This window comes from Scyliorhinus canicula, chromosome 10 (assembly GCF_902713615.1).
Source record: "Scyliorhinus canicula chromosome 10, sScyCan1.1, whole genome shotgun sequence".
NCBI classification, from domain to species: Eukaryota; Metazoa; Chordata; class Chondrichthyes; order Carcharhiniformes; family Scyliorhinidae; genus Scyliorhinus; species Scyliorhinus canicula.
Genome location: NC_052155.1, coordinates 94,085,753 through 94,106,497, shown reverse-complemented (window position 1 = coordinate 94,106,497; position 20,745 = coordinate 94,085,753). Strand labels below are relative to the sequence as shown.

Here is a 20,745-nt window from a genome sequence, read left to right as displayed (position 1 = left end):
TTGGAGTCTTGTTGGGTATCCATAGCTTTAAAAAGACAAGGGGCTGGATTCTCCATCGGCTGACACTGGAATTGGGAAACACGATTGGGTGGAGAATTGGTTTTGACGCCAAAATCATGGCAGGAGCCTGTTTCACGTCAAATCACAATTCTTTTTGCCTTGACAGCAGCGTCAATGCGTTCCAGAATGCACGTACAGTAAACACCGTTGGCATATCATTAGTGGGCCTGACCCGTTATTTTCCAGGGCTTCCGCAGTGCTCCGTCTCCACTGGGACGAATTCTTGACGGCGAGGTTCACTTGTACTTTTAAAAATCGTGAAACAGGTGCTGTGGCTGCTAAGGGAGAGGGAGGAGGTATGGAAAGTGTCCAATGTCGCCCTATTTTGCTGACAGTGGTACCGCTGGCTGGGGAGGTTTCTGCCGGGGGTGGGCTGTTGGATCAGGGTGGACGGACATGGAGCACCATTGCCGCGGCCTGCAAGGCAGATATGCAGCTGCACACGCCACTGTGAACTTAGGGCCACAGGAATATGGATGTCCACCTCTGGCCCCAGGCTACCCATCAGCAGGATGGGCACAATCCAGTGCCATCCTGTTGGCTGGGATGAGTGTGTGTGGGGAGTGTAACGTTCATTTGCGGCTGCAGCTTGTCAGCCTCATGTGTGTCAATCACGGACCGGGTGAATCCTGCACTGTTTTTCATTAGAATCGATTGTTGCTACCACGTTGCTACCCCCTCTACTGTCGCTGAATTGTCCTGGCGCGGCATCAGTTTTGCTGTCGTGGAAGTCCACAAATCCTGCCCCGGCATCAAGACTTTGTTCCTACAGAGAGCCCACCAAAGAAGAAATTGAATACGAGTAAAAAAGTGTTTGAACCTTACAGGCAAACTGAGAGAAATACAGAAGAGACAAGAAGCAACAGAAAAAAGGGAGAATGAAATAGAGACAACAGTGAGAAAAATATCAGAGCCATAATCCAGGAGTGCAAGAAAGAACAAAAGGCAAACAAAGATAGAAAACAACAGAAAGAATGGAAGAGTTGAAAAGAATAAATAGATTACAGTGATCAAAAGTTAATTCTGCTTTGTTTTCCTTCAGAAGCATCAGCCTAGGAAATCAAGTTTAGAAACAATATATTGTACCTTAAATGGTATAACACCTTTTGTTCTAAACAGTATATTTTCCAACTTCACATGAGCAACACCACCAAATACTGTCCACTAACTTTCAGTGTGTAACACCAAGAACTATTTATCAAAGTCATAGAAAAATTGGGCTCGGAAATAAATAACTCAGAAGTAGAAAACAAATATTTTTTTAATACATAATTCAATGTATACAGGCGAGTAATCAACAATGATATTTCTAATTACAACCAAATCATTATCATCAGTTTCAAGAGCTATAGTAACTACACAACTTTTCATCAGTTGGTTTTAAGATTTTCTTTTCAGACAGGTTCACTATCCAACCAGGAGCAAGACCAAAGAAGATTTGTCGAGGATCCTTACGCATTGTTAACATGCTGTACACCTCATCTTTGGTAATGTCCGGTAGAATGTAGCCATATTTCCTGGCAAGTCCCATCCGTGCTCCTTGAATTTTTGTTGGGTCTGCTAAATAACCACGATTTTGAGCATCTGTATAATAAGGAACTAGTTCTTCCGGTGGAAGCATGCGCTTTGGGATAGGTTGTCCTCTTAGAAAAAAAGGCACCGGTTTACACAAAATATCTGTTTGAATGTAGAAACATTGTTAAATGATTAATCATGCTGATGTAGTAAGATTGTTAAAATTATTCTACACTGGTTTGTTGCATACTAGTTTATATATTTAAATCCACGTTAAGTTTATTGATCAAGTCCATTAATGCCTGAATAATTCACACATGTTACAACCCTTTCATTCTATGTGAGGGCTAACTAGCATTTTCTGTTCATCGGGAATGACAAAAACTACTGTCGCGCACTTACCTGTTTTGTTCATCACTCAAGTCAATTTAATGACAATTGGTGAACAGTTTTGTGCTGTAGACATATACCCACTATTAACAGGATTGCAGCTAGCCGTAATCTTACACAGGACACTTGCACAATATTAGACTTTTGCTAATTATTTGTACTGGCTGTATTCAGGGTAACCCAAGTTTGCACAGGGAACCTCAAACAAGCATTAGGCATTGTTTACCTATGCAAGAAATCTAGTAATTTCTCTAAGCATGCTTCTGGGCTGCATTTTGGAGGCTTAGAAATGTGCGTATATCCTGAAAATTAAACACAGGATCATAGAATTTAGTGCAGGAGGCCATTTGGCCCATCGAGTCTGCACCGGCCTTAGAAAGAGCACCCCACTTAAGCCCACCTCCACCCTACGCCCGTAATCCCACCCAACCTCATTTGGGCACGAAGGGCAATTTAGCATGGCCAATCCACCTAACGTGCACATCTTTGGACTGTGGGAGGAAAGCAGAGCACCCAAAGGAAACCCACGCAGACATGGGGAGAACATGCAGACTCTGACAAACAGTGACCCAAGTAGGGAATCGAAGCAGAAACCCTGGAGCTGTGAAGCAACAGTTCTAGCCACTGTGCTGCCGTGCCACATGAAGCTAGCAAATTATTAATCTACAGAATCACCATAAAAAAGTTAATGAGGATTTAATTTTGGATAGTTCTCAAGGGACTCAATAAAAGGTACTGCCTTGTTTTCACAAAATCTATGCACAAATCATTAGAACAGAACTGTACTTACCCAGAGTCCGTGGATCATAGAATCCAGTTGTTATAATTCCGCCATTCCTTTCAATCGCAGCTATAGCAAGCTCTGATGCTAACTGAACTTCAATGTTTACTTTTGCTGCAAAGCTGTCAGCACCCTAAAAAAATGAAGCGAGAACTGTAGTGGGTTGCAATTAATTATTAGCTCATATCTGTGGTTATATTTAACAGTAATCTATATGAAAATTAATGCTAATTGTTATGGTGGCCACAAAGGACATGTGGATCATTAACAGATCTCTCTGTCGGCTTTGTTGAATATAAATTCTCCCTATTAAGTGGACAGGAGCTCGCCCAATGGGGAATGAGCAGCGGGAACTTAAAACCCGCTGCTTCAACCCAGGCCATCATTCTGTAGGACCCCAGGCTAGGATTCATGTTCTGTAAGCTGCAGCAGCGGCCTTTTTGTTGCTTTAATAAAAGGGTATGTTGCTGGAAGACTTGCCTTGGTGAGGTTATTACATTAACAAATGCCTTAGTACATACATGAACATGATTTCTCAGTTTCTAATGTCCTTGATAAATACAAAACTGCATAACAGGATTGTCTACACATTCAGCAACTGTGTGCCTTTGCTTCCATCTAATGGCAGCAAGAAAAACAACCGCCTAAATTAACTGCAACTGGCTCGCTTTGTATCAGTTTGTTCATTGGATTAGGTACACAAGTTACTTGGGGTAAAACAACAAAGAAGCTGATAAAGAAGTCAGCTGATTTTTTAAAAATCTAAAAAGAGAATTGCAGCAACTCCTACTACAACGTTCACTTTGAATACATAACCCATCTCTGCCAGAAAAACAATCCATCTGCTGCTGAAACTCTCATCCATATTTTTTTCATTTGCAGACACAATTGTTTTAATGTTCTCCTGGATAGCTTCCCATCTTCCACTCTCACTAAACTTACAGATCATCTAAAGCTCTGTTGCCCCTATCCTATCTGGCACCACGTCCCACTCACTTATCATTCTTGTTCTTCCTGATATGTATTAACTCTTGGTCCCCCAATTAGTTCAAATTTAAAATATTATATTAATATTCATGTATCACACCTCCATATATTCACCAAAACGTCCCCAAGCATACAACCCCAGAACTCTCCATTCCTCTGGTGCATCCCATTCTCCTTTTGCCCACCATTGGTGCCCTTGCCTTCAGCCATTTAGGTCCAATGTTCTGAAATTTCATCTCTAAACTCTCCGCCTTTCTCACCTCTCAATCCAGCTCTTTGACCAAGCTTTTGGTACACCAATATTCTTTTGGCTGAGTGTCCATTTTGGCTGATTATATCTCAGAGAAATGTTCCATGGTACTTCAAAGTTAGTAAATGTTAGTTGCTGATGTAACTTTTAAGTCATGAGCAAGGAAGTAAAAAACAAGAAGAAAAGGTTCAGTTGACTGATTGCTGGAATGAAGGGCTTATCTTATGAGGAAAGGTTGGCCTGTATCCAGCGGAGTTTAGGAGAACGAGAGGTGATCGTAAAATCATAGAATTTACAGTGCAGGAGGCCATTCGACTCATCGAGTTTGCACTGGCCCTTGGAAAGATCACCCAAGCCCTCGCCTCCACCCTATCCCCTTAACCCAGTAACTCCATGTAACCATTTTGGACACTAAGGGCAATTTATCATGTCCAATCCAATCCTAGGGGTGCACATCACCAAAATTCTGTCCTGGTCCACTCACGTCGACACTATCACCAAGAAAGCACAACAGCGCCTATACTAAGGAAATTCGGCATGTCCACATTAACCCTTACCAACTTTTACAGATGCACTATAGAAAGCATCCTATCGGCTGCATCACAGCCTGGTATGGCAACTGCTCGGCCCAGGACCGCAAGGAACATCAGAGAGTCGTGAATACCGCCCAGGCCATCACACGAACCTGCCTCCCATCCGTGGACTCCATCTACACCCGCTGCTGGGGGAAAGCGGGCAGCATAATCAAGGATCCCTCCCACCCGGCTTACTCACTTTTCCAACTTCTTCCATCGGGCAGGAGATTCAGAAGTCTGAGAACACGCACGAACAGACTCAAAAACAGCTTCTTCCCCACTGTCACCAGACTCCTAAATGACCCTCTTATTGACTGACCTCATTAACACTACACCCTGTATGCTTCAACCGATGCCAATGCTTATGTAGTTACATTGTATATCTTGTGTTGCCCTATTATGTATTCTCACGTATTTTCTTGAATTTTGTTTAATTCCCTTTTCTTCCATGTACTGAATGATCCTTTGAGCTGCTTGCAGAAAAATACTTTTCACTGTACCTCGGTACACGTGACAATAAACAAATCCAATCCAATCCAATCCACCTAACCTGCACATCTTTGGACGGTGGGAGGAAACCAGAGCACCCGGAGGAAACCCACGCAGACGCGGGGAGAACGTGCAGACTCCGCACAGACAGTGACCCAAGCTGGGAATCGAACCTGGGACCCTGAAGCTGTGAAGCAACTGTTCTAACCACTCTATCGTGCTGCCCTAATCTTAGTGAAACATGTAAGATCTGGAGGGGACTCGACTGGGTGGGATGCTGAAAGAGTGTTTTCCCTTGTGAGACAGACTAGAACTAGGGTACACAGTTAAAAATAAGGTGTCTTCCATTTAAGACAGATAGGAGCAAAAATGATTTTCTTTCAAAGTCGTTAAGAGTGCAGAATTTCCTCCCCCACAGAGCAGTGGAGACAGGGTCATTGAATATTTTTAAGGTCGAGTTAGATTCTGAAGTTTGCTACATCTTTGTTGCAATCTCTTCCAATTAAGTTTGGTAGCTAAGATTTTCTCCATCTCTCTATTCTGAAGAAGAGCCAAATGGACTTGAAACGTTAACTCTGTTCTCTCTCTGTACAAATGCTGCCATACTTGCTGAGTGTATCTGTTTGTTTCAGATTCCAGCATCTGCAGTATTTTTCTTATTATTGATTGATTCCCTTGTCAATCAAGAATCGAAGTGTATAGAAGCTAGAGTTGAAGCTACAATCAGATCAGCCATTATCTTATTAAATGGCAGAGAAGGCTCAAAGGGCCAAATGGCCCACTCTTGCTCTTAATTCATATTTTTGTATCTAAGTGAGGGAAGTGGGAGAGAAGAGAAAGGGACTGGGAGATTAGAGTGGAAGTGCAAAGGTTAGCAGCACATCAAGGGAAAGAAGGGGAAGGAGGGGACAGTTAACAGAAGAAAGTAGAAGAGGAGACAGAACAGGAGCAGAGGAAAGAAGGGGTGAGGCTAGAAGAGAGATCAGACACAAAAAATAACAGGGACAGAAAGTGTGAGAAGAGGAGGAAGAGTGGAGGACAAAGAGAAAGTGGAGAACTGGAACATTGGTCTCCTATTGCTGGGACCATTTGAAGCAGGGTTTGCACCTTCCAACTCAGGGGAGGGAATGCCACTACTGAGCCAAAGGTTTACCACTAGTGGTTAATGACCTTGTTCATTAAACAATATGGAGAAATTTATAGCCATTTGTATTTGAGGCGGAATTTCTGGAACCCTTGAGACAAACAGTAAATATCTCAATGAAATGCTTCTGAATAGCTGTTATACTTTTGCCACTCAGAATTCAAAAACACAGGCAGATTTATTTCCCATTATCTGCACATAAAGATAGTTAGATAGATTTCTGGAAATAACAAAGAGAAGACTGGAAAATTGGTGACCCTACTTGATAAATAGAGCTGTGACTTTGCGCCATTAACACAGAATAATGCCTGGTTTGTATTACCTCCTCTACTAGCTGGATTCCATAGTCTCGTTTGAGTGGTTGGACTGTAACTCCTCTTGCATTCACTAATTGGGTCAGATCAACAGGTTGATTGGGATCCACTCTGCCCAGATCAATCAAATACTGAAGCCGGTTCAGACTTAGTGGTTGGTATTGCCGCCTATAACTGAGAGAAGAAATTTAAAAGAATATTTGTTTTTCTTAACCATAAGAATATCACATTTTTAAATTCCGCCGAAGAAATGACCATCCCACCGCAGATCATCTGTTCTTCAGTTCAGTACTTGTATGTCGATACACTGCCATACATGTAATACATGTAGTAAAATACATGGAAATTGCCATACACACAGATATAGAAAGACTTGCATTACTGTCAAGCAATTGACAATCTCAGAACATCTATAAGTGCTTTGCAGCCAATTAAGTACTTCTGAAGTGCAGGCACTATTGTAATGCAGAAAATACGACAATTTGTATACAAGATCCAAAAACAGCAGCACAATAACGGCACTTCCGTTCATATTCACGTACACACACACAATCATTCATGCATGTCTGCACACATACATGCAGGCATACAAGCGCCTGCATGCAGCCAGATATGCATTCCGATGAAAACAGGAAGGCATATAGACAAATGTACATATATATGAGATACATGTGCATGCAGACTTGCATGCAGAATCACACTATACACCCAAGTATACATACGTGCATGCATAAAGATACGAGCAACAATTGAGTGCATCCAGGCACCACACACATTCTTGCATACGCACACAACATATGGTCCACATGCACATGTGTGAATGTAAGGCATAGGAGCAGAAATCGAGTCTGCTCCGTTATTTAATGAGATCATGGTTGATCTATGATAATTCTTATGTATTTCTAAATGCTCTACTATATTCTTTATAATGGACTCGAACATTTTCCCAATGACAGGTGTTACTCTAACTGGTCTATAGTTACCCGATTTTTGTCTCCCTCCTTTTTTGAATAATGGTGTTACTTGCCAGTTTTCCAATCCAGAATTTAAAGATTTTTGGAAGATTGCTACCAGTGCATCCACTATCTCTGTAGCTCCTTCCTTTAATATCCTGGATATAAAACATCAGGCCCAGGAGACTTATCGGCCTTTAGCCCCCTCAGTTTCCCTAACACTTTTTCTCTAGTGATAGTTATTGTAATTATTTCTCCCCTATTTTCCCCAGGATTATTCAGTATTTTTGAAATGTTATTGCTGTTCTCTACCATGAAGACTGACATAAAGTAGGAGTCTTGACGTTCAGGAGAAAGAAGCTACTCTTTCTTGCCCTTGTGTTTTCTCCAGAAAAAGCTGTATAGCTGTACACAGAATCTGCAGCGAAAACCTGGAACTGAAAGCCTAGATTGAAGGAAGGTGTGCTACAAGACAACCATCTGAAACAAAGTTTTATCCATTTTACTTATTATTTTACCCCCCTATGTTTCTCTGTCTTGTGTGTGTATATACATATAGGGTGGGCTGTGTTTTAGTGGGGTTTAGGAATTGGATAATGATTAACCAGTTGCATTTGCTGCAGATTTGATTATAGTTATTGTTATTAATAAACTTAATTGTATGTATATTTACAAACCCGATGACTGCATTCAGACAAGGACCAAAGACTTTTTCTAAGAATTCTGAATTAATTTCAATTGTGTTGTGACTCCGGGTCAAGTGGGGTTAGAATTGACCATGCACCAGCCCAGGGGTCATGACAATGTGCAAAACGAAGGAATATAGAAATAGGAGTAGGTCATTTGATCCCTTGAGCCTGCACCCCCAGTCAATAAGATCATGCTACTGTACCCCTTAATTCTAGATTTCAAGAGGGGAAACATCCCCTCAGCATCTACCCTGTCGAGCTCTCCCTCATTTTTCCATGAAAGGCTAGATATGCAGTTTATAAAGTGGCTGACTATGACATAGTCAATGGAGTCATTCATTCACCAACCTGTGCCCCTCATTGTATCCATATTTTGGAATAACAATATAAAATGGAGTCTGTCCACCTTCGAATCCTAATCGTGGCCGGTTTCCACGTTGCGTCTGACCTTTGTGACCTCTACCACTTTTTTTCCCTCCATGGATGCCCCTGCCACGTCTTTTTTCCTAGAAATTAAGCATTATTTATTTGTTAACTGTCTACAACAGATTTTTATTCATTGTCGTGCCAGTTGAACCCAAAACAGAATGACAAAGATGTTTGTTGTGGAACATTAGCCTTTATACATCCTTACTGAAAAAATCTAAACAGAATAATAGCTATTTCAGAAATCACAAAAATGCTGTATTTTGGGCTTGCTCACATTTGAAAATATAGCTGAGAAATACTCCTAATTTGGCCAAGGCATTCTTGATACGACCTTGAGTAACATTTTAAAACTATTTGCAAAAGACACACGGTGTCAGCATTAGTTTGAGTTAACCACCTTAAGCATGACAGAATTATTTCCCTCCTACATCAAAGCTTCCAGACCCCATCCTTTGCCCCTTCATTGGTAGCTACATTTTGAGCTGCCTAGGCCCCAAGCGCTGGAAATCCTTTATAGTCTTTAGTTCACACACACCCTTTCCCTTAAAACTTAACTCTTGAACCAAGCGTTTAATCACTTCCCTCAATATTTCCCCCTTTGTCTGAGCATCTCTCTCCATTCCATTCTCCGGACAGGTGCTGGAATGTGGCGACTAGGGGCTTTTCACAGTAACTTCATTGAAGCCTACTCGTGACAATAAGCGATTTTCATTTTCATTTCATTTTTCATTCCTGTCTCTGAAACGTTGTGAAATTTTTCACTATGTGACAGCAGCTTTATAACTGCAGGTTGTTGCCTTCGAGACTGGTGAAACCTAATGGGTGACGATGAGCAAATTAAGACCATAAGATGTGGGAGCATGATGGACCATCAATTCACACGAGTCGAGTTGTAGGAGAGAATAGTGGTTTTAATAAGCTAAGCAGTATGCCAGCCTGCTGCTGCTCCCGCACTGAGAGCTGGCCACAGGTCTGCCAATTATATACCTCCTCCAAGGGCCAGAGCCAACAGAAACATCAACACAACAAAAGTAACAGTGAATAAGAACAGTGAACATATATACAGTAGTGGATAACAGTAGGACAAATAACGAACAGTAAATATATATATAGTAGCAATACGTGGTTCACCATAGAGCAGAAGTAGCCATGCAGCCCCACCGAGTCTGCTCCACCATTCATGAGATTATCTGATATGATAATTCTCAACTCTACTTTCCAATTTATCCCCCTAACCCGATTCTCTTACTGATGAAAAATCTGTCCAGCTCAGCCTCGAACATTTAACGACCCAGACTGCAGCCCACTGCAGAAAGAATTCCACCGATTCACTGCCCATAGGTTCTGAGAATTGGATGATTGCATGAATAAAAATAATTCACAGGGCTACTGGGAAAGGGTTAGGACCAGATGAGAACCAGCACCCACAGGACGGCCGAATAGCTGCCTCCGTGTGTCCGTATTCATTCTGCAAAAGCCCCCATCTCCAGGCTGACATCCAATACTGAGGGAGTACCACACAGATATCAATCTCTGATTGAGGCTTCAGAGCACCTCTATTTTGGGGGAGGGGAGGGGAGTGTTTCCAGTCACCCTCAGCGTCAACTGACATTCAAGTTCCCTCAAAGAAACAAGTGCTCTATAGAACAATTAACAAATCAGTACAGAAACAGGCCTTTCGGCCCTCCAAGCCTGTACCAGCCATGATACTAACCTTGGCCAAAACCCCAGAACATCCTTGTGCGGTATCCCTCTATACCCATCCTCTCTATGTATTTGTCAGGATGCCTTTTGAACGCCGTTAATGTATCTGGGATCTTACTATACAGTGACAAGTGTATTAGTCCTCAAGATACCAGGCCCTCTTGTCACTCAGGAACACAATGCACGGATGGCCATGACTGGCCCCGGCCTTCGTGATAAGAGCGGAACCGGTGAACTGACCTTGCTCTTGGCGCCGGGGTTCGGCCTCAGGTTGGCGAGTGAGACCCGCGGCAGGCGCCGCAGCAGCTCGATTCCAGACGAGCCACCCCCGCGCGCCGCCATCTTCCCCGACCGCCAGCAGCCACAACTTACGGCTGACGTAAGGCCCAGACCTACGCTGCTTTACGACAGGCGCGGGGAACGGCGAATCCCAGCCAGGGAGTGACCGGTTTGTCCTCTGATTTGATTTTTTATGCGTATGAATCTCAGCCTCCTTCTCAGGGGCCTTTCATAGCTTCGAAATACAAAGTGTGGAAGTGGCAGCTCACTGAAGTTTGACCAACAAAGACAACGGCAGTCCCGTGTTACATCAATATTTATTCACACTTATGACAAAGTCGCAACTACAAAACGCTCTGGAGATGCGCCTGCGCAGTCTGCCACCAATTGTTTCCTCTGATTGACATCCCGCAGAGCCAATCGTGCCGCTCGGTTTGCGCTTCCGATTGTGGAGGCGTCAAATTCGGGCGAGGAGGGGGGTGGGACATCCGGTGGCGCGTTGTGCGGCTGCGCGGGGAGGGTGGATGTAACGGTCCAGGAGCGGGTAGGAGGAGCGCGGAGAGTGGCGGCGGTGGGCCGTGTGTTGTGGAGGTGACTCGGGGGTTAGCTGGACACTTTCCTTTTTGTTGTGTATGTGCGGTAACAACATGTCAGCGCCAGTTCCTGTCATTATCCCTGCTGCAAAGAAAGCCACGGCCGCGGTGAGTCTCACCTGGAAGGCGATGGGCAAAGGGGAGGGGGGTGGTGCAGTTTCTAGTGTCTCCAACCAGGGTCATGCACTGGAACCACCCCGGTGGGTGGGAGGGGGCGATACGGACGTGTCTCGGTAGTTGCTATCTAAATTATCTACTGAAGCGAATTTCTAATCTGTAATTGGCGCAAAAAACAACATGCATCGTATTCCATTGGGGGAAACAAAAAGCTATCAGCGAAGTTTAATAGGTTGCTGGAGAGCAGGATAATTAGGAATGTAAGAGCGTTCTTAACTATGTCAAAGGATCATTCAAAACTAAAGAAATTGAAAGGCTTCCAGGGACAGGCTAAAATGGGCTTTTGGGATGGTAAAACATTCAATGAAAACTTCACATTGGTCATCAAATTTGAAAGCTATGTTCAGCTACCAACAGGAAGTTGCACTGTTTTGCAGGAAAAACATAGCTCTTTTGTAATCCTGCTCCCATCTGCGCAATTTACTGTGCCTGCTAATGTATTGTTATGTGCCCAGCCTTCATCCAAGAAATTGATATATATGCTGAAAAGCAGAGTGCCTAGTTTTGCTGGGAAACATGATTTGTCACATCCTTCCATTCATTCACTTAGTCTCCAATTTTTGGTTCTTGCTTTTAGTTTTGTTATGAAGTTGATATGGGACCTTATTAAATCCCTTCTCTAAGTCCATATAGATAATATGTAGATGCATTCATTATCCACCCAGAGAATCAAAGAATAGCTAAAGCACAAAAGGAGGCTATTTGGCCCATCATGTTTGTACTGACTCCAAAGGAGCAATTCACCCAGTGCCACTCCTTTTTATCTGTTGCCCTGTGTGTTCCTTTCCAGATCTGTGTCAGTGACTTCCTCAGAATCAAAAGCTTCTCACAAATCTTTGCTCATTTATTCATAATTGTTCAAGTGCTCAAACGTCTTGCCCATAATGACATTGCAGTAACGTTCCCATAATAGGTGTTGGATTGATACATCTGTCATTACCATACCTGGTTTGTGTCTCTTCCCCAATCTCCTCAAATAATGGAATGTTTTGCATATTCCAGTCCTGTGACAAAATTCCTGATGGGTGACTACATCTGCAATTTCCTCAGCTCTTTCATTTTCCACTGATAATTTATTCTTGTCCTCTTAGGCACAAAGTGCTAATTTAAAGTTTGCCAATGCCTCCTTTTTGTGTCTTTTTGGTGATCTCATCCTGTTTACCACTTTTCCCTTGCTATTCTTATAATAGGCTTGGTTTTGATATTTCATGAATTTTTTTTTTGCCTTCAGATTTATTCTTTGCACCTCTTGTTTGAATCCCTTTGTTGCTGTTTACAGCTCTCCGAGTCTGCTGATTTTCACTTTTTTTATGTAAACCTTTTCTTCTACCTTGAACTTAAAACTTAGCTTGTGACTTACTGTCCTCCATCAAATTCAATCCTATTAATAATAATCACTTATTGTCACAAGTAGGCTTCAATGAATTTACTGTGAAAAGCCCCTAGTTGCCACATTCCGACGCCTGTTCGGGGAGGCCGGTACAAGAATTGAACCCGAGCTGCTGGCCTTGTTCTGCATTACAAGCCAGCTGTTTAGCCCACTGTACTAAACCAGTCCCATGTTCCCAGACAGATGTTGCCTATCATAGTTTGCTACACAAGATAATATCTGTGAAATTATGGGAAATGTTACCATGGGCAAAGCATTGGCCTTTTCGCAGAATGTTTTTGTCAATCAATGTGGGTTTGCTTGAAGGTTAGTTACCAGTGCTGTCATGCTGTGATCGGTGTGGGGTCCTTGGTTCAGTGAGCTCAGTGAAGATGTTGAAAGGAATGACATGAATATTTGTGCTGGTGTTCAGCATGTGGAGGAGCTGAAACAACAGAGAACTCATCGGTGTGCTGGGGGAATGGGGCCGTATTTGTCAAATGGAGAAGGCAATATTACGTAGGTGATGAGGTCAACGCTAAACATATTTACATTTTGAGGAACAAAATTGTTGCATGTGTTACAATCCCAATTGGTGATACAACTGGACGGGACGATCCCAGAATGGAGCCTTGGCTTAAAAGACCGTAACTTCTACCTTTTTTATAAAACGTGGAGGAACAGAGTCACAGGGCTGCTGATTAGTTTTAATAACAAGAAAAAAACATTTGTTAAACAGCAAAAGTTGGATTATTATATGGTACTCCTTTACTTTTCCCCGTAGTTTAACAAATATACAGAGGTTTTAGGAATAACAAGGATTGCAAAGTACATCTTAAGGTACAATGGTTTCATTAGCACGCAGAGTTCCTTTTAAGCACAGCTGATGACTGGTCAAATACACACTCCACTCTGAACCCAAGTTAGTGTCTGAGGATTTCTCCTGCAAATCCTGAATCTCTCCCAGATGATTGTCACATGAGACTTTCCAAACTCCTCCCAAAAACACACTTTTTAAAATCTTCTCGCAGCATTACTCATCAGTTTACATTCCGAAATCCAGACCAGATTTTTCAAATGGCACTTTAAAACAAAGCTTTTTAACAGTGAATCCAGTCCACGATTTTACACCAATCCCTTTAGGATTTATTTGTCTTGACTGCTGTGCAAACTGTTCACAATTGCTTTAATTCCCGATTCCCAGGCTGTACTAAAATGGCATCAAACGTTTCATTTACCTCTGAAGGCCGCTGTCCCACTATAAATCTGGTTAATAAAATTGTTACTTTAACCCAGAAAACTCTGTTCGTTCTTCCTTGAATTGTTCTGAACAATACCTCCGTCTCTGTTCACTTAACTATAGTTGCCATAAACATTCTTCGTGTCCAAATTCCCTGGTTACCTGGACTGTAACTTGTACCTTAGGAAGCCTGCCTCTTCATCCTGTCCAATATCTTGAAGCAGAGTTGAGAGATGTTCACTCCCTGAAGTTCTGTCTCCAACTGCTTTGGCTTCTGGTTAAAACTTAGACAGATGAAAGCCCTTCCCTCTGGAAAGTGACCTCTTGCTAAGCAATGTCTATTTACTCTTCATGCCATAAACCCTCTCTAAGCACCATAGAATCACAGCGGGAATTGAAACCAACCCCCCGCACATACAGATACCTTTGTCCAGCATTCTTTTTTTTTTAATTTTTAAGAGTACCCAGTAATTTTTTTCCAATTAAGGGGCAATATAGTGTGGCCAATTGACCTACCCTGCACATCTTTCTGTTGTGGGGGTGAAACCCATGCAGACAGGGGGAGAATGTGCAAATTCCACATGGACAGTGAGCCAGGGCTGAGATTGAACCCGGGTCCTCAGCACCGCAAGGTAGCAGTGCTAACCATTATGCCACCGTGCAGCCCTGTCCAGCATGAATCTAGCTGTAGGTTTTTACCCTTCTCGGCACAGAAACATTAACTTAAATCCACTTGAAGCTAAATTCCTTAAAACTACCCTTACTTTCTTCAGTGGTGAAAGAAAAGGATCATGATTCATAAATCTCTAGAAATGCATGAACAAGAAGCAAAAGAAAATAAAGAAAGACTTGCCTTTTTAAAGCTTTTTCATGACCGTCTAATATCTCAAGCATGTTGCAGCCAGTGAAGCACTTTGAAGTATAGTCGCAGGTATAGCATAGGAAATGTAACAACCAATTTGAACACTGCAAACCCCTACCAACAGCAATGACCAAATGATCTATTCTTGTGATACTGATGAAAGGATAAATATTGGCGAAGACACCAGGCAACTCTCCTCCTCTTCAAAATAATGCCAAAGGATCTTTTGCACCCAGGAGGACAGGCAGATGGCATCTCAGTTTAATGCCACATCTGAAAGATGTCACCTCCAACAGTGGCAATCCTGAAGTCTTGCACTGGAGTGCCAGCCTTAATTCCAGACTGTTGTCACCAGGCCATCCATTAAGAAAGCTTTTGATAAAGTCCAACATAAGTGTTTAATGTACAAAATTAAAACACAGGAGATTGGGGGTACTATATTGGCATGAATTGAGAATTGGTTAGCAGATATAAAACAGAAGGTATAAATGGATCATTTTTGAAATGGCAGGTGCGAGCTAGTGGGATCCCACAGGGTTCAGTGCTTGGGCCCCAGCTGTTCACAAAATAGATCAATGATTTGGATAAGTGAATCAAATGTAATATTTCCAGAATTGCTGACGACACAAAACTTGGTGGGAATGTGAGTGGAGAGGAGGATGTTCAGGAGTGATTTAGACAGGTTGAGTGAGTGGACAAATACATGGCACATGCAGAATAATGTTGATAAATGTGATGTCATCCACTTCAGAATGGCAGAATATTATTTAAATGGTGAATAGATTGGAAAATGTTGATGTACAAAGGGATTTCGATGTCCTTGTGCACCAGTCACTGAAAGCAAGCATGCAGCAGGTACAGCAAACAGCTGAGAGGACAAATGGTATGTTGTCCTTTGTTGCACAGAAATAAGGATATCATACTGCAGCTGCACAGGACCTTGGTGACACCACATATGGAGTATTGTGTGCAATGTTGGTCTCCTTATCTAACATAAGGATATACTTGCCATAGAGGGAGTACTTGCAAAGGTTCAACAGACTGTTACCTGGGTTGGCCGGATTGTCGTATGAGGAGAGATTGGGTGGACTAGGTCTGTATTAACAGGAGTTTAGAAGAAATGAGAGAGGATCTCATTGAAACATATAAAATTCTGACAGGGCGGAAAAATTGGATGCAGGGATGTTTATTCCTCCAGCTCGAAGGCCTAGAGAAAGGGATCACAGTCTCAGGATATGAGGTCGGTCATTTAGGACTGAGGACTGAGATGGGGAATAATAATAATCGGTCATTGTCACAAGTAGGCTTCAATGAAGTTACTGTGGAAAGCCCCTAGTCGCCACATTCCGGTGCCTGTTTGGGGAGGCCGGTACAGGGATTGAACCCGTACTGCTGGCATTGTTCTACATTACAAGCCAGCTGTTTAACCCACTGTGCTATACCAGCCCCTTCACTTCTTCACTCAGACAATGATGGAACTGTGGAATTCTCTACCACAGAAGGCTGTGGAGACCAAGCCAGTGAATATATTTAAGAAGGAAGTAGATTTACCATAAAGGTTTCAAAGGTATGGGGAGAGTATGGTGTTCGTATTGAATGGGCATGCAGGCTCAAAAGGGCTGAATGACCGTCTCCCGTTTACTGTGTTTCTACAAAATGAAACATCATTTTGTCCTTGTGCTTTCCCTTGACCAAGTTGGGCCTCATAAGAATATAGTGTTTAGATCTGCTGCACTCCAATGATGAGTGATAGTGAGACTATGGAAATAGTTCAGGAAAGGGGCATACGAATGATTTGTAGTTTAAAATACTTCATTTACCCAAAGAGGCTTAAAGTACTAGTCTATACACTTTAGAAAGGTAGCGATTGGGCAATTTGATTGAGGCCAATAACACAATTATTAACAAACACTGACAAATTATTTCAACTATTAAGACATGAGGTTATTATTTATGCAAGGGAAAAAATAGGTTTGATGTTAAAACAGGTTCCTTTATAGAATTGTAGGTCAATGAGACAAGTTGCTGACTTCCGGTGGCGGCGATGTTCCGAGTGAGCCGCACATTCGGAGGGCTCTCACTCCAGCAGGGCTTAGCAGCTGATTCCCCGCGTTAGCGGGACCACGGGGGCGGCAAAAAGGCTGCCGTGAAAGAAGAGGAGAGCGGGCTGCAGCGGATGGAATCGTGGGAGGCCAGCAGGTAGAGGAAGAAAGAAAGAGAGAGAGAGACGGAGGCAAGGAGGAAACTGACCTGAAGGGTAAGATGGCGGACCCACGGACCTTCCTTCCTCCAGGACAAGGAAAAAAAGTTTGGAGTTGCTGAGGAGGGACAGCTTGGACCCACTTCAGATGCCCAGGAGGTAAAATTTAAGGAGCTGGGCGAAGGAAGGCGGCAGTGAAGGTGCTGAGGAGCGGGCTGCGGCACATGGAACAGCGGGATTCCAGACGGCAGAAGAAGAAGGGGAAAAGGGGACAGAGACAAGGACCTGAAGAAAATTACCTGGGACCTAAGATGGCGGACACACGGACCCCGGACTCAGCAATCCAGCAGGCGCTGGATAACATGCTCCAGGTAATGAAGTCCAGTTTTGAAGCGCTGAAGCGGGACAGCTTGGACCCAATCCAGAAAGCGGTGGATCAGCTGAACCAGAGGCTGGACGCCCAGGATGTTAAAGTTAAGGAGCTGGGAGAGGCGGTGGAGGAGCAGGCGGATGCGCAAACGGTTGCAGCGCTAGAAGTTGACAGCCTGAAAGAGCGGCAGAGAAGACTGCTGGACAGAGTGGAGGAGCTGGAGAATAGAGTCCGCAGGAACAATCTGAGGATGGTCGGCCTCCCGGAGGGGGCTGAGGGAGCTGATGCTGCAGCGTTTGTAGCAGACCTGCTGAAGCAGCTGATGGGGGCCGAAGCCTTTCAGCGACCGCTGGAGCTGGAGGGGGCACACAGAGTGCAGGCAAGGCAGGGGCGGCAGGGCGGATCCCCCCCGCCCGATGGTGATTAGGTTCCACAGGTTCGTGGACAAGGAGCGGGTGCTGCAGTGGGCAAAGAGCACCAGGAGCAGCACGTGGAACAACAGTGTTCTCCGCATTTATCAGGACCTAAGCCAGGAGGTGGCTCGGCGGCGAGCAGCCTTTAAGAATGTCAAGGAGGTGCTGTTCAAGAAGCACGTGAAGTTTGGTCTGCTGTTCCCAGCTCGGCTATGGTCACGCACCACTACTCCGAGCCCGAAGAAGCGATGGATTTTGTGAGGGACCTGGGGCTGGTCCCGAAAGGAGGCCCCAAGGACACGAGTTAGGGCCCGAGGATTTCTGTGGGAAGGAACGCCGAATGTGCCTGGAATGCTGCTCAACGGTTTGCTGGGCCAAAGGGGCCAAGCGGAACATTTGAGACTCTTTGCTTTGTTCATGGACATTTATGTGCTTTTTCTCTTTTTTCTGTGTTTTTTTTTCCTGTTTGGGCTGGTTTGTGCTTTTTGTGCAGCTCGCGGAAGACACTGGAGCCGGCTTGTCCCAGTGGGCGGGGAGGAGGACGGGGAAACAATGGGAATGAGACAGGAAGGCGCCGGAGTGTTGAGTCACCGGGCTAGCAGATTGGCTAGTCAAGGGAGTCAGATGGGGGGGGAAGTTACAGCCAGTAGATGGCAGGGGTGGGGGTATCGGGGGATGGGGTTAGGGGAGGGGGGGTTGTTCTGCTGACGGGAGAGGGACTTGAAATAGGCACTGGAAAGGAGGTCGAGGGTGGAGGCAGCCAAAGGGCGGGCCAGGAAAGGCGCGACGCACGGGCCAGGGGCCGGCCCGAGAAAGGCTATGGCTGACCGGCGGGGGGGGGGGGGGGGGGATGGGTCGGATAGATGAAGAGCACGCGGAGTCCCCGGGGGAGGTTTTACTCAGGGAGAGGCAGAGACTACAGGCGGAACTGGGGGCACTATCCACAAGCAGGGCCGTGGAACAGCTTAGGAAGGCGAGGGGAGTTGTGTATGAGCATGGGGAAAAGGCTAGCAGACTGTTAGCGCAGCAACTCAGGAGGAGGGAGGCGGCCAGGGAAATAGGTAGAGTGAGGGACGAGGGGGGACCCGGCAGAATTGAATAGGGTATTCCGGGACTTCTATCGTAAGCTGTATACTTCGGAGCCACCGGAAGAACCGGAGGGGATGAAAAGGTTTCTGGATGAAAAGGTTTCTGGACGGGTTAACATTCCCAACAGTTGGTGGGGGGCGAGTGGAAGAGCTGGGGGCCCCGATTAGAGTAGAGGAGGTATTGGGGGGCCTTAAGGCTATGTAGTCGGGGAAGTCCCCGGGGCCGGATGGATACCCAGTAGAGTTTTATAGGAAGTTCTCTGAGCTGGTGGGCCCGGTCTTGGCGAGGGTTTTCAATGAGGCAAGGGACAGAGGGACCCTGCCGCCGACAATGTCACAAGCCACCATATCTCTGATATTGAAGCGGGGTAAAGACCCGGAGGCGTGCAGGTCCTACAGGCCAATCTCCCTGATTAATGTAGACGCCAAGCTCCTGGCAAAGGTACTGGCGTGTAGAATGGAGGACTGTGTACCGGAGGTGATTGGGGAGGATCAAACGGGGTTCGTGAAAGGTAGGCAGCTGGCGGCCAATCTGAGGAGATTGCTCAATGTGATAATGATGCCCCCGGCGGGTAGAGAAATGGAGGTAGTGGTGGCAATGGACGCCGAGAAGGCCTTTGACCGGGTGGAGTGGGACTATCTATGGGAGGTGCTTGGACGGTTTGGGTTCGGGGAGGGAATTGGTGGATTGGATCAAGTTATTATATCAGGCCCCGAGGGCCAGCGTCAGGACCAACAGAGAAGTGACGGAGTACTTTAGGTTGTACCGAGGGACCAGACAGGGCTGCCCGCTCTCCCCGCTGCTGTTTGCGCTGGCCATAGATCCGCTGGCGATTGCGCTGAGAGCCGCAGAGGGTTGGAAGGGGATGGTGAGGGGCGGGGTTGAACACAGGGTTTCTCTTTATGCAGATGACCTGCTCCTGTATTGTCGGACACAGGGGCCGGGATGGGAACTATACTGGGAATGCTGAGGAAGTTCGGCCAGTTCTCAGGATACAAATTAAATACGGTCAAGAGTGAAATGTTTGTGGTCCAGGCAGGGGGCCAGGAGAACAGATTGAGAGGGCTACCGTTTAGGCTAGTTGAGGAAAATTTCCGGTATTTGGGAATCCAGGTGGCACGAGACTGGGGCAGGCTGCATAAGTTAAATTTGGCCAGGGTGGTGGAGCAAATGAAGGGAGAGTTTCGGAGATGGGATGCACTCCCGCTGTCGCAGGCAGGGAGGGTGCAGACTGTAAAGATGACAATCCTCCCTCGATTTTTTTTTATTTTTCAGTGCCTCCCGATCTTTATCCCACAGTCCTCCTTCAAAAGAGTTAATGGGCTGATCATGAGCTTTGTCTGGGCGGGAAAATCCCCGCGGGTGAAGAAGGCGATGTTGGAGAGGAACCGCAGCGAGGGAGGGCTGGCTTTGCCGAGTCTGGTCAATTATTACTGGACGGCCAACATCGCTATGATAAGGAAGTGGATGGTGGTCTATTTGGGAGCGGGTGGAGGCGGCTTCGTGCAGGGGCTCCAGTTTGGAAGCCCTGGTCACGGCTCCTCTACCGCTGCCGCCGGCCAAATACACCACCAGCCCGGTAGTGGTGGCGACCCTGCGGATATGGGGCCAGTGGAGGAGGCATGTGGGGGAGATGGGGGCGTCTGTCTGGGCGCCAATCTGCGACAACCATCGGTTTGCCCCCGGCAGTATGGATGGGGGGTTCCGAGTATGGCGGCGAGCAGGGGCGGGAAGGGTGGGTGATATGTCCCTGGAAGGGAGCTTCGCGAGTTTGAGGAGCTTGGAGGAGAAATTTGGGTTGGTAAGGGGAAATTATTTTAGATACCTACAGTTGCGGGACTTTGTTCGTAGACAGGTCCCATCTTTCCCGCGC

At 45.3% G+C, this 20,745-nt stretch overlaps 2 protein-coding genes across 4 annotated transcripts in view; one reads left to right on the top strand and one right to left on the bottom strand.

Annotated features, from left to right (window-relative positions):
- Positions 1-1,303: 1,303 nt before the first annotated feature.
- mrpl15 (mitochondrial ribosomal protein L15) lies at positions 1,304-10,762 on the bottom strand. Its single transcript, XM_038809369.1, has 5 exons — positions 10,521-10,762; positions 8,496-8,653; positions 6,514-6,679; positions 2,756-2,879; positions 1,304-1,737 (listed from the first exon to the last, which is right to left on the bottom strand). The coding sequence occupies exons 1-5, from the start codon at positions 10,620-10,622 to the stop codon at positions 1,400-1,402; spliced, it is 888 nt and encodes a 295-aa protein (XP_038665297.1). The 5' UTR covers positions 10,623-10,762; the 3' UTR covers positions 1,304-1,399.
- Positions 10,692-20,745, top strand: part of LOC119972522 (acyl-protein thioesterase 1-like) — a 91,816-nt gene continuing 81,762 nt past the window's right edge. Inside the window, exon 1 of one of the 3 annotated variants that reach the window (XM_038809371.1) lies at positions 10,692-10,728. Coding sequence is in view for 1 of the 3 variants with exons in the window: in XM_038809370.1 (XP_038665298.1) it covers positions 11,192-11,260 (69 nt within the window). In the remaining 2 variants the exon portion in view is untranslated. Of the gene's footprint in view, positions 10,729-11,059; positions 11,261-20,745 lie in introns of those variants that run through there. The other 2 variants (XR_005462067.1, XM_038809370.1) reach the window with 2 other exon arrangements.

Bases quoted from the DNA above. Each gene is read 5' to 3' on its own strand.
- mrpl15 (XM_038809369.1), bottom strand. From the start codon at position 10,622: ATGGCGGCGCGCGGGGGTGGCTCGTCTGGAATCGAGCTGCTGCGGCGC. The intron at 8,654-10,520 runs GTCAGTTCACCG...CTTAATTTCTAG, and splicing joins ACCCCGGCGCCAAGAGCAAG to GAAAAAAGACGTGGCAGGGG. The intron at 1,738-2,755 runs GTAAGTACAGTT...ACATTCAAACAG, and splicing joins CTATGATCCACGGACTCTGG to ATATTTTGTGTAAACCGGTG.